The 13086-nt window shown below is 35.8% G+C and overlaps 1 protein-coding gene across 5 annotated transcripts in view; it reads right to left on the bottom strand.

The window, feature by feature from the left end:
• Sac1 (phosphatidylinositol-3-phosphatase SAC1) overlaps positions 1-13086 on the bottom strand; it is a 359287-nt gene that overhangs the window by 228438 nt on the left and 117763 nt on the right. For all 5 annotated transcript variants that reach the window (XR_016549855.1, XM_090408681.1, XM_090408682.1 and 2 more), the window contains exon 7: positions 6212-6245. Coding sequence is in view for 4 of the 5 variants with exons in the window: in XM_090408681.1 (XP_090264807.1) it covers positions 6212-6245 (34 nt within the window). In the remaining variant the exon portion in view is untranslated. The remainder of the gene's footprint in view (positions 1-6211; positions 6246-13086) is intronic.

Below are 13086 nucleotides of genomic sequence, written 5' to 3'. Positions count from 1 at the left end.
CGGTAGCTTGCTCCACCTTTGCTACGAGTTGCCCTGGTGTTGCACTACTTACCCAGGTAAGATAATACAACACTATATTCAGTCCTGAAGATATTTTCAGGCGCAAACTTTGTTTACTCTCACTGGGATAAAGGATTAAACTAAATTTATTATTAATTGAGATTAGTTTAATTAAATTGAGATTTTTACTGACTATTAATTATTTAAGGAATTTACAACATATACTGGAATATTAATTAAAAGAAACTTTAAAATTTAATGATTACAAATACAAAGAGCCAACAAGTTTCACTAGCCACTGTCTAGCAGTTTCAAGGCTGTACTGGTGTGAAAACAAATGCATCAAGTTACATGAAAACATACACTTTAGTAACTGTTAGGCCTGTTGTTTATTATTATTTTAACGGTATAATAGAACACAGAAACTAAGTAAATAATTAATTTATTAACTTGATGCTGATATTTCGTTGGTGTTATAACCAGCATCTTCAGAGCACAAAAACATTGTTTGTCACAATACGCGAGACTAAAACAACATGGTGTACTTAAACAAAATTGTAGCAGCAACACAAAGACTAGAGTCCTGATTTTGGCGCCCTATATCTGAAAAAAAAAAAAAAAAATTATAGATCGCAATCCCACCAACACACAAAAGAATAAGGCACGAAAATTACTGAAAAAAGTCACTTCCTGGCCCAAAGACACAGTTAACAAACTCAAACCCTTCCATGTTAAAACACCGAGGATCTATGGAGCACCAAAAATTCACAAACAAGGCACACCCCTACGCCCAATTGTGGACAGTATAAATAGTCCCACATACAAACTGGCTAGACATCTAGCTAAGCTACTAGCCACTCTCACAAACAATTCTCCCTCCTTTGTCAAAAATTCAGCACACCTAAAAAGCATCTTACAACACCTTACCCTAAAAAGCTCAGACTTAATAGTAAGCTTTGACATCACTTCACTATTCACAAATGTACCACTAATAGAAACCCTCAATCTACTGAAGTCACACTCCCCCCCCCCGATATTTTTGAACTATTCAAATTCACAATACATGCAAGATATTTCACATGGAAAGGGAAAATATACAAACAAATTGATGGGACAGCCATGGGCTCCCCCCCCTTTCCCCCCTAGCCAACTTTTACATAGAACACCTGGAAAAACAAGCAATCAATACAGCCACTCTCAAACCAACACTTTGGCTACGCTATGTTGATGATGAGCTTGCTATTTGGCCACATGGCCCTGAGACATTGAAAACATTCTTAGCACATTTAAATAGCCAACATCCAAAAATCCACTTTACTATGGAACTGGAAACCAACAACTGTCTGCCCTTTCTGGATACACTCATCACACATCTCCCAGATGGTTCCTTATCATTTTCAGTTTTTAGAAAATCCACACATACAGGCAGATACTTACACAAACAATCACACCATCATCCTTCTCAACAATATGGCATATTAAAAACGCTAACCCATAGAGCTAGAGCAATCTGTTCCAATGACAAGGCTCTGACTGCTGAATTGACTCACTTACGCCACACCTTCTTGGCCAACGGCTACAATCCACATAAAATAAACAAAATAACAAAATACTAAACACTCCTAAGAAACCCCTCCCACCATCCACCACAGAGAACTACAACAAAACAGTCATCATCCCTTACATTAAAGGCACATCTGAAAAGATCTCAAGAATTCTCAATAAACATAAACTACACGCTACATTCAGACCATGTAGCAAATTAGCCACCCTCATCCGCTCACCCAAGGATAGCATTCCTCCTTTATCACATCCAGGAGTCTACCAAGTACCCTGCTCATGCAATCAAGCCTACTACGGTCAAACAGGAAGAACTGTGAACATCCGCATCAGCGAACATAAAAGATACGTCCGGAATTATCATTATGGGAAGTCGGGCCTAGCAGACCATGCACTGGATACCCCTGCACACAGGATCAACTGGAAAAACACAAAAGTACTACACAGAAACCCGTATAAATCAGAGAGATTGTTCTTAGAGGCGACAGAAGCCCTCAAACACACTCAAAATCTCAACAAATATGGCTGTATTAACTTGCCGAAGATCTGGGAGACAGTCATATTAAGAAAAAACTAGCACTTTTCTAGGACTCTAGTAATATATGATAGCTTTTTTTTTTTCCCAGATAGAGGGCGCCAAAATCAGGACTCTAGTCTTTGTGTTGCTGCTACAATTTTGTTTAAGTACACCATGTTGTTTTAGTCTCTTGTATTGTGACAAACAGTGTTTTTGTGCTCTGAAGATGCTGGTTATAACACCAGCGAAATATCAGCATCAAGTTAATAAATTAATTATTTACTTAGTTTCTGTGTTCTATTATACCGTTAAAATAATAAACAACATGTTCGACGAACACATAAGTCTGTCCACACGTTTAACTGTTAGGCCGTTGCATTTGATAATTCATGCTTGATGGCGTGCATGCGTTCGAGTGTTTCAGTCAGAATCCGGTACATGACCACGTGTTGTGTAGTTTTTCGCATATTGTAGTTCTGTTGAGATATTTCCATATGTCTTTAAGAACAGCACCTTGATTTCTATTTAGTCTGCTAGGGAACACCATTAGGACTTCAGGAACAACAAGAGTTTCTGATCTTCTGCCTCATTTTCTTTTTGTAATGCCTGCGTGCACATGCCATATTTGTATATTCCCATGAAGATGGCAATGTGACATTGCCGAAATATAGGAAGTATTTATTAACACGTTCGCTGCCAACTACAAGTATACTCGTAGTTCGTATATGAGCTTCACAAGCCAACTACGAGTATACTCGCATGTCGATTTACCGACCTCCTATGCCAAACACGAGTTATCCCTTTGTATGATTACCTTAATTTGGACCCTTGGATTCTGAATAAAGCAGAGAGCATGTCTGGGGGCTTGGTAGAAGAGAAATAATTTCAACTAAAATATAGTATATTGTGTATATGCCTCAGATGCCAACTACGAGTATACTCGTAGTTCGTATATGAGCTTCACAAGCCAACTACGAGTATACTCGTATGTCGATTACCAACCTCGTATGCCAAGCGCGAGTTAATCCGTAGTATAACATCGTAATTTGTAAATCAATTTTAAACTCGGCTTTCCTCAATATTTTGTAAAGCATATAAATTGGTTTGTTCTACTAAAATTGTGAGAAAATCTTCAGAAAAGAAAAGTTCAACTAACCTTTTGATACTGAAATTTCCAGTGTCAATTTTAAAACCTGCAGTTTCAACAAAGTCAAATTGTGGGGGGCTCTTCTTCTGAATTTTCCCAATAAGTTGATGTTGATGTATTTGGCTGGTTGCTAACTTCATCTTCAAAAGTTTCTTCATCATCGGAGTCACCGCTAGATTCGTCTGTAGGATCATCTTCGGAATCGGAACCAAATATTTCATGAAATTCATCATCGCTTATATTAGCATAAGCTTCTACTTCTATATCAGTAAGTTTTCTTTTACTGGTCATGGTGAAATTGAAGGTTCTTAGAGACTAGAAACTAAAACTGAACTAGACGCAATAAACACTGCCATCAGCACACGTAATATATAGATGGAAGTGATACGAGATTACTCGTAGTTGGCATATGAAACAAAATTCGATCTGATAAGCCGGCTATGAGATTACTCGTAGTGACCGTGAAGATGGGAGTGATACGAGATTACTCGTAGTTGGCGTATAAAACAAAATTCTGTCTGATAAGCCGGCTACGAGATTACTCGTAGTGACCTTGAAGACGCGAAAAACGCTTGGCGTGCGGGAACAAACTATGACTGAGTAGCGTGGCAGCGAACGTGTTAAAGTTTCTTTTAAACTGTTCATTTTTGGTCTAAGCTGTTAAAACTGAGAACTTTTATTGTTAAAAGACCATAAGATTTAATGATTACAAATACAAAGAGCCACCACCAAGTTTCACTAGCCCCTGTCTAGCATTTTCAAGGCTGTACTGGTGTGAAAACAAATGCATCAAGTTACATGAAAACATACACTTAAACTCTGCCCCACAAAAACCCACTATTTGGCTTCGTTACGTGGATGATGTGTTCGCTATTTGGACACATGGCCTAGATACATTCCACTCCTTCTTAACACACTTAAACAACCAACATCCCAGAGTCCTTCATCTTGGAAAAAGAGGAAACAACAGCCTCTCTTTCCTAGACACTCTAATCACTCGCCAGTGATTAGACACTGATGGATCCTTGGTTTTCTCTGTTTATAGAAAACCCACCTATACAGGCAGCTACTCACCAGCAATTCCCCCCCCCCTCACAACACTATGGGGTTATTAAAACACTATATAACAGGGAAAAATTAATCTGTTCAGATGACAATGCCCTAACCACTGAACTAAACCACATCCTTAATACTTTCTTCGCGAATAGCTACAACTCCCCAAAAAATATTAAAACCAGTAAACCACAACCCCCCTCCCAGAATAAAGATTACACTAAAACTATCACTTGGCCACATTTGACTGGCTGCCATTTACCTTTGCCTATACTGCTAGTCTATTTAAATCACCCTACTGGATCTCTACATCACCTTCATTTACTATTGCTCTTTCCAGTTTTGCATGATCGGCAAACAACTTAATATTTCTCATCAAATCACTTCCTCTATCACTGATGTACAAATCAAACAACAGAAGGCCAAGTACTGAGCCCTATGGTACATCATTAGTCACCAACCTTCTTCTGGGCTCAGTTCTTCCATAAATTACTTTATGATATCAGTCAACATATCATTTAAATACACCAGATTCATGTTCATCTCTGTTTGTTTCCAATTTATGCAATAGATTTCTATGTGGAATCCTCTCAAATGTTTGCAAAACTAGCAGTATCACTGGGAGGCCATTTCCTTTATCCGACTCCATTGTCATTTTATTATAAAAAGTAAGCAAATTACTACAGCAAGACCTGCCCTTCACAAAACCATGTTATCTCTTATAGAATATCATGTTTTTATCCACTCAATCCCAGGTGATCTGTGTAATACACAAATCACCAGACAAGATCAGATCTTTCTGCTTGGCCTAACATTTACATCCAATCTCTCCTGGCATAAATACATCACATCAATAGCTTCCTTAGCACAACCAAAAAAATTAGGCAGTCTGTTTTGTTCAAGATACTATTTTACACCCAATCAACAAATACAAATCCCAAATCTGTCAGTACTTAGAATACTGCTCACGTGCTTGGGGTGGTGCACCTAAAGTTCTCTAAAAACCCTTGCAGTACAGAGCATAGCAATTTGATTCATAGATGATCCTACTCTTACCGATTCACTTCAATCCCTATCTCACAGTTGCAATGTTGGAGCACTGTTTCTATTCTATAGGTACTTCAAATGGTCATTGCTCTGCTGAACGCAACTATCATTCCTCCACTTTCTACTGCATGTGTTAATACAAGAGCAGCAGCTGCTCAGCATCCCTTTACTGTGCAACTGCAAACACAACTACAAACCTGCTTCTTCTGTTCTTCTTTTGCCTCATCCACCTCTGTCATTTGGAACAGCCTTCCTCATGAAGTATTCCAGGCTACAACTTGCAACTCTTCAAAACAAAAGTTAATGAACTTCTTAATCTCCCTCTGCACCCCAGACACAGCACTGATATGCCTATAGGTCCTTTGATCTCTTGTGTATGGGATCATATATATATATATATATAAAAAGATAAAAAGAGAATAATAATAATAAATAAACAACTGCTTGCAACATTAACCTCACCAAGTGCATTTTCATGCATTTCATCTTTCAATTCACCCACTATAATTCTTCTTACTCTCCTCACACTTCTGGCATTCACTCCCGAAACATTTACAACAGATCTCTCTCTAGTTTCGTTTACCTCTCATAAATTTCTCATTCTACAATTATCGATTTATATATTTACAATTGTTCAAGTTAATAAACAAATAAATTTACCTTGAAATTTTGAAAGCTAAATTTTAAAGTCACTTGAAAATAAGTAAAAAAAAAAAAAGGATACAATATAATAAAGTGAAAATATCACATAAACAGACTATTATTTTGATCGATTTTTCAAGAAATTAAGCTGTTTTCAGAAGAAACAAACATAACTCGATAGTTTGAAGTTTTTGCTTAAGAATAATGACTAATAATAAAGTAATTTAAATACAGTTAAAGGATACAACCATGTATCAAAGGCAGCCAATATCGACAAAGCTATAAAGAAAGGAATAGCAGGATAAATGAAGTATCTATAAAAAGCATAAAAATGGTATTATTTGCTAACGTGAATTTTTATATATATATAGTAAAAGTATATCAATCTGGAATTTTTAATCCAGCATAACAGCGATCTTTACATAAACATCATACTTGAAAAACATTTCTTTGTGATGAAAGCAGATGTGAAATATAGCAAACTGCAGTATAATGATGTGTAGTAAAGAACATCTGAAAAAAATCCGCCCAGGTTCAATAAAACCAATGCAATTTTAAGCCGAATACTGCAAACTGTAAAAGCACAAAACCTTTCCAACAGCATAATGGAAATTTCTCCCAAAATGACATTATAATCCACATTACAAAACACAGCTGCAGAGAGAGAGAGTTATGTTGAGACAAACAGTAGATAAAATCATTCATGAGTGGTCAAGTGCAAGAGCTCTAATACACTAACCACTTGCATTGTGAATGGTCAATGTATCTATAAGGAACAGCAGGAAAATTGGTGATTTTTATCTGTTTTGTGTTTTTCCCTTAAAAAATTAGTGTTCATAGAATATTAGTGTAGATTTTCATGTTTTTAGAGTATATACTATTTTTATAACACATTTTTATTGATATTGCAATATTAAATACAATTTAAAATGGTGCCAAAAACGGACAAGAAACAGAACACTAAGAAGACCTGCGAAGTCAAGAAAAAAATGGCTTGCCCTGCTAAGGAGGATACTGAAGATATTGAGGAGGATATTGAAAATGATATGTCCTCCAAAATTGAAAAGTTAAAGCAGATTATTAGACAGACAATGTGAAAATTACTGAAAGTTGAGCAGCGTTTAAAATAACATAGGGAGGATAAGAAAATTAAGCAGCAAAATAAGAAACAACAAAACATGGAATCAGGTAGCATAACAAAAATCAGGTAAGTAAAGCTGATTGTATAAAGGATATTATACAACATAATATAATATTATGATAATCACCATAGGTTGGTATGGTGATTACCATAAAACATGCTATTGATGAGTGGGTTATAGATTCACATTTCCTTGAAGCAAAAATTAAAAATATAGTGCATGCAACTGAAAAACAAAAAGCAAAAGAGCTCTTAATTGTAGTAGGTATAAATGATTTGATTAACACTAAGCTCAGTATGAGAGATTATATGAAAGGGTTGTTGGAAGAAGCAAGAGTAAAGAGTGAGAAAGTGAAAAAATTGTAAGAATAACACCTAGATATGATTGAAATGAATTAAAAAGAAGGGCTATGATGGCAAACAATTCAATTCTCAGGCTATCTAGAAGGAATGGATGCGAGATTTTGGATGTATGGAGTGAGTTTGAGAGAAGAAAGGATTTATATGAATGGGTTTAGAGTGTTGAAAAATTATTAATTGGAATAAGACATAACACAGAGTCAGGGAAACTAATTTATGATGGGAGGAAAGAGCAACAATGTTATATAATTATTAATGATGAGAATGGGCATTATTATGGAAACGATTATGAGGAGAGAATGATTTTGTGTTATCCAGTATGGACATATCAGGAATGTGCAAAGATGTCTGTATAAATAAGACACTAGATAAGAATAGATCTACAAGATGTCTAATTTTGTCATGCAGACTACAGACAAGAGTATACAAGAAGCATGCAGGTAGCTTATTATGTCTGTATACAAATACAAATGGGGAATTTTAATTATCTAAACACTGATTGGGTAACTGTGAAATCACATGAGAATGAATGAATGAAACCGAATTTATTCAGCTGTTGCAAGACAACTTTCTCAAGCAGCATGTTACAGAAGGAACTTGAGGTATCAATGAGTGTTAGATTTGAATATAGTGTCTGGAAAAGGGAGGGGTTAAAGTTAAAGATGTGACTATTCTGCCTCTAGTTGGTGACAGTGATCATGTAGTACTCGCTTGGGAAGTAGTTAAGTGTGTGAATGTTTCATTCAGAAAAGGTTACATGCTAAACTATTGTACAAACCAGGAAATTATGACAAACTGGGGAATATTCTGGGTTTGTGCCATGCTATCAATTATTGGATGGGAGGAATATTGACAGTGAATGCGAAGCATTAAAAATACTTAAATTATGCAATAAAATTGTGTTTTCCTAGAATCTGAATAAATATGCTAGTAGTGAAATGAATGTGCAATCTTATTAAGCAAGAGATTCATAAGAAAAAGATCATGTGGAAGGCATACTGTTTGAATAAGGATGTCAGTTATGAAAATTATAAAGAGCAGACCAGAAGAGCCACAAATGTTGTACAGAAAGCTCAGTATGAATATGCAAAAAAACTGTCTCTGCAAGCTAAAGATGACCCAAAAAGAATTCTATTGTTATGCTGGAAGTAAAAGAATGAATATCAAATAATAACTACTGTAGATGGTGTGATGGTGACAGATGCAGAAGAGGTTGTTCAAACTAATGAGTGCCCATGTTGCTAAAAGCTATCGACTTGGTGTATGCAACATTGCCCTCAATGCTACCTCTTCAGTGGATGAAGAAACTCAGGTATATAAGAGGGAGGTATTAGAGCTTTTGCACAAAGTGAATAATTATTCAATAGGGCCTGGTGGAATATCAGCAAGGGTGCTAAAAGAGTGTTTATATGAACGGGCTATTACTTTGACAAGGCTATATAATTTGAGTCTCAGAACACAGAGAATTCTCCAGGAGTAGAAAGAAAGTGGTAACCCCATTGTACAAGGGCATTGCAAAGACTAATGTATCCAGCTAGTGTCCTATCAGTATCTCAGGAGTGGTGGCAAAGATTTTGGAAAAGTTGGTAAGGACTCAGATTCAGAAATGGGTTGACAGAGAATCTCTGCTTTATAATGAACGGCATGGGTTTACTAAGGGAAGGTCGTGTTTGAACAATTGCTCACATTCTGTAATAATGTTACCAATGAGTTAGATAAGGGGAATAGATACACCATGATACTTTGGAATTTTTCTAAGGCGTTTGACAGAATACAACATAGAAGACATGCATAAATTGGAGAATTAAGGGGAATGGATACACCATGATACTTTTGGATTTTGCAAGGCTTTTGACAGAACACAGCATGGAAGATTGTTGCATAAGTTGGAGAGTATGGGATTGGATTATAAAATATTAACATGTAAAATAAACGCAAATTGCAATTATAATTGATATTAATTAAATTAACTCTGGAGTACAAGAAAATGGCAAAGTTGATAAATCAATGAGAAGACTGTGCAAGAGGAATGGTGCTCAGTTTACAAATGTATGAAGTGAATCTGATGGATGAAAGGATGTGTACATGCCTGATAGACTATATTCATTTTGAATAGTTTTGAAGTTAGATGTTAAGAGATTGTTGTTCAGTGAGATGTTGGAAGTGCAAAATCAGGGGAGGATGCTGTCAAGCATGCGTCTAGCTACCTGGGAAAAATGAGTGAGTGCAGAAATTATCATAAAATAGCCAAGTAGAGGTCCTCAAGTTTTAAATCTTGAATGAGTTGGAATTGCACAAGAGTAACTGAGTCAAAAGGGATGTTGAGATGCACATTCACAAATGCCAGAAGTTTGAAACATAAATGTGAAAAGTTTCTGGAATGAATCAGCTTGACTTGGCAAAAAAATTATGATGAGACAGGAAGTGATGTGAGAATTGAGATAGATACACTGCATTACATTTAGTACGTGACACAAATGCACTTTTCACAAATCTGTTTAAGTCTCAGCTCTGACAAGGTTCCAAGGATGTGGAAAGAAGGTAAGACAGTTCCATTATATAAAAGTGGCTCCAAAATAGAAGTAACAAATTATAGAACAATTAGTATCTGAAAAGTAATAGTGAAAGTATGGGAAAAGTTGGTTAAATTTAAAATCTAGGAATGGATGATACTCTATGGTAAGTAAGTCTGCACGGTCAGCGTAGTGGCTTTGTGCTTCACAACCATATGCCTGGGGAAGGAGTGTCCTAGGTTCGATTCCCGTCGATGACGTGAGGAGCTTAAGGATCTTCCTCAGTCATAGCCAAGTTAGCCGATCTTAGGTGTGGGTAGCAGCATTTTTTCCGTCAGTTTATCTGAGGTTTTTCATCCCGGAAGCAGGCAAACTGCTCCCACGAACATATAGGATACAGTACGGCAAGGAAGGCAATGGGAAACCGCCTTGTTCATAATCATTAGTGTAAAAATAATCATAATTTAAAATTCTGAATATTTTTACATATTGTTTATGTCAGTGTGTTTATTAGTTTTAGTTTCATAACACGCATTATTGGCACTTGCGATGTGCCCGTTATTGAAATTGTTTTGTCAAAAATGATATGTAAAGTAGTTAAAAATTTATGTACTTACCGGATTTGAATATTATGTTATTTTAAACAAATTTATTGTAATTTAAAATATTAAGTGTTTGCGTTTTTTGAAGACATTCTCTTGTCGCTAACGGAGACAACATGTGCCGTTATACCTAGTTTCTCGCTTGCCACTTTCATGGAGTGCGCATGCTCATCCAGAAGTTTGATGTGTAATTGACAGCTGACAAGTTCGGTATCGAAGCAACGGGAGAAAAAACAAGAACACAAGCCGGCAGATATTTTGATTCAGAGGAACTCAAGTTTTTTTTATGCGGCAGTCAGAGCAAAATTAATAGTATATTCCGAAAAAGGAATCGTGGAACTATTAAGTTTCAAAGTGAAATAAGTATTGATAAATAAAAGGGAAATATTGCTATAGGCATTTTAAAAGGTATATTGGAGGAAATGCTAATTGGAAGATTTATACGAGATGCCGAAAAAGGAATCGTAGAACTGTAAGTTTTTTTAAATGGAAGAATTAAGACCGTCAATAAGCATTACTGAATAAAAGAAGAACTTGCTATTAATGTTCTAAAGGAATGTTCGAGAAAATTTTAATTGGGAAGTTTCATCTATATTAAGGACGCCGGATCTAACTATTATTTCTACTAAAAAGAGACAACTGATTCAGGAAAATTTAATGTGTGCTACATGAGTGATGAAAAAGGATCCTGTGAAAATGAAGAAGAGAGTCATATATCTTCAGAAAAGGGCATTGACAGAGAAAGAACTGGCTATGAACATTTTGTGATTGTGCAAACAGTGTTTAGTCTACCCTTAAGTGTAAGTTTATTTTTAAAAGGCCTTGGATCCATTTAATTTGTAGTTAGTTACGTAATATTTGTTTGAAGTGTATATATATTGTTTTTGTTATATTAAATGTGTTTATTTTGTATTTTGGTCTTGAGTCAGTGATTTATTTGGATTCTGAAAGAAATGGTAAAAAAGAGGTCATTGCACCAATCGGAGTGAACCCTCGTGCAAATAAATAAATATATAGATACACTCAGAAATAAATTAAAAATAATTGTTAAAAAGATATCATCTCTATGGTAGGTGAAGTAGAAAAAGCCATCAAAGGCTTGAAATGTGGAAAGGCAGCAGGAGTGGATGATATTCGACCAGAAATGCTGAAGTATGATGGTATAAAAGTCTTACAGTGGCTGCACTGCATAGTTCAGAATGCCTGGACAGAGGGACGAATTTCCAATGATTGGAGTAGAGCTCTCATAGTACCTATATATAAAAAGGGAAATAAAACTGAATGTGAGAATTACAGAGGTATATCCCTATTGAGTGTTCCTGGTAAGATATATGCAAGTATACTTGAGAAATGGTTGAGAAGAATTGTGGAAGAAAAGCTTGGTGAAGAACAAGCTGGATTTAGGTCAAATAGAGGCTGTCAGAATCAGATCTTCACTTTACGACAAATAGTCGAGAAAGCATGGGAATATAACAAAGATCTGTATTTAAGTTTTGTTGATTTGGAAAAGGCATATGACAAGGTGCCAAGAGAGAAGCTATTCAATACTCTACAATTATATGGTGTCAATGGGGGCAATATATCAAGCAATACTTAGTCTTTATTTGAGTTGTAAGTCAGCAGTTAGAATTGAAGGAAGTACAGGAAAATGGTTTAATGTTAAATCTGGTGTGAGAAAGGGATGTACATTACCCCCTCTGTTATTCATTATCTATATGGATCACATTATGAAGGAAAGTGGCATTAAACATGATATCAAAATTGGAGATGTTAATGTCAGCTCTTTGCTTTATGCGGACGATGTTATACTTCTAAATAAATCTGCTACAAGTCTGCAAGATTCTCTGACTAAATTGAATAACTGTTGTAATAGATATGGTATGAAGGTCAGCAATAAAAAGACAAAGACAATTAAAATAGGCAAAATCATTGAAAATGTCAACTGTATTGTGAATGGAGAACCTGTGGAACAAGTAAAACATTTCAGCTACTTAGGCACGATTTTTAGTGAAGATGGCAAATTAAATATGGAAATAGACAATAGAATCAACAAAGCTGGTGTGGTAAGAAGTCAATTGAATAAATTCATATGGAATAAGAGAGAAATTAGTCGGAACACTAAATGACTATACAAGACAGAGTTCAAACCAGTTTTAACTTATGGATCTGAGAGCTGGGTCAGAAGTAAAACACTTGACCAAAGACTAGAGACCGCAGCTATGAGAGTCCTGAGAATAATTAGAGGTGTGAACAGATGGCATCAATGGCAATATCATATTAAAAATGAGGATATTAGGAAAGAACTTGACGTTGTCAGTATCCAGGAATGCATTAGCAGAGGTAATCTCAGGTGGTATGGTCATTTAAACAGAATGGGCGAGGAAAGATTGGCAAAACAAGTGTTCTCTGCCAGGTTGTCAGGAAAACGACCCAGAGGAAGACCAAGATATAGGTGGATTGATACGGTACAAAGTACCTTAGAGGACAGAAATATAAGATATGAT

Source organism: Typopeltis vanoorti, chromosome 18 (assembly GCF_054136105.1).
Source record: "Typopeltis vanoorti isolate ZY-2024b chromosome 18, IOZ_Tvanoo_1.0, whole genome shotgun sequence".
NCBI lineage: Eukaryota > Metazoa > Arthropoda > Arachnida > Uropygi > Thelyphonidae > Typopeltis > Typopeltis vanoorti.
Note: the sequence above shows the minus strand (reverse complement) of the source record. Positions and strands in the feature narration are given on the sequence as shown.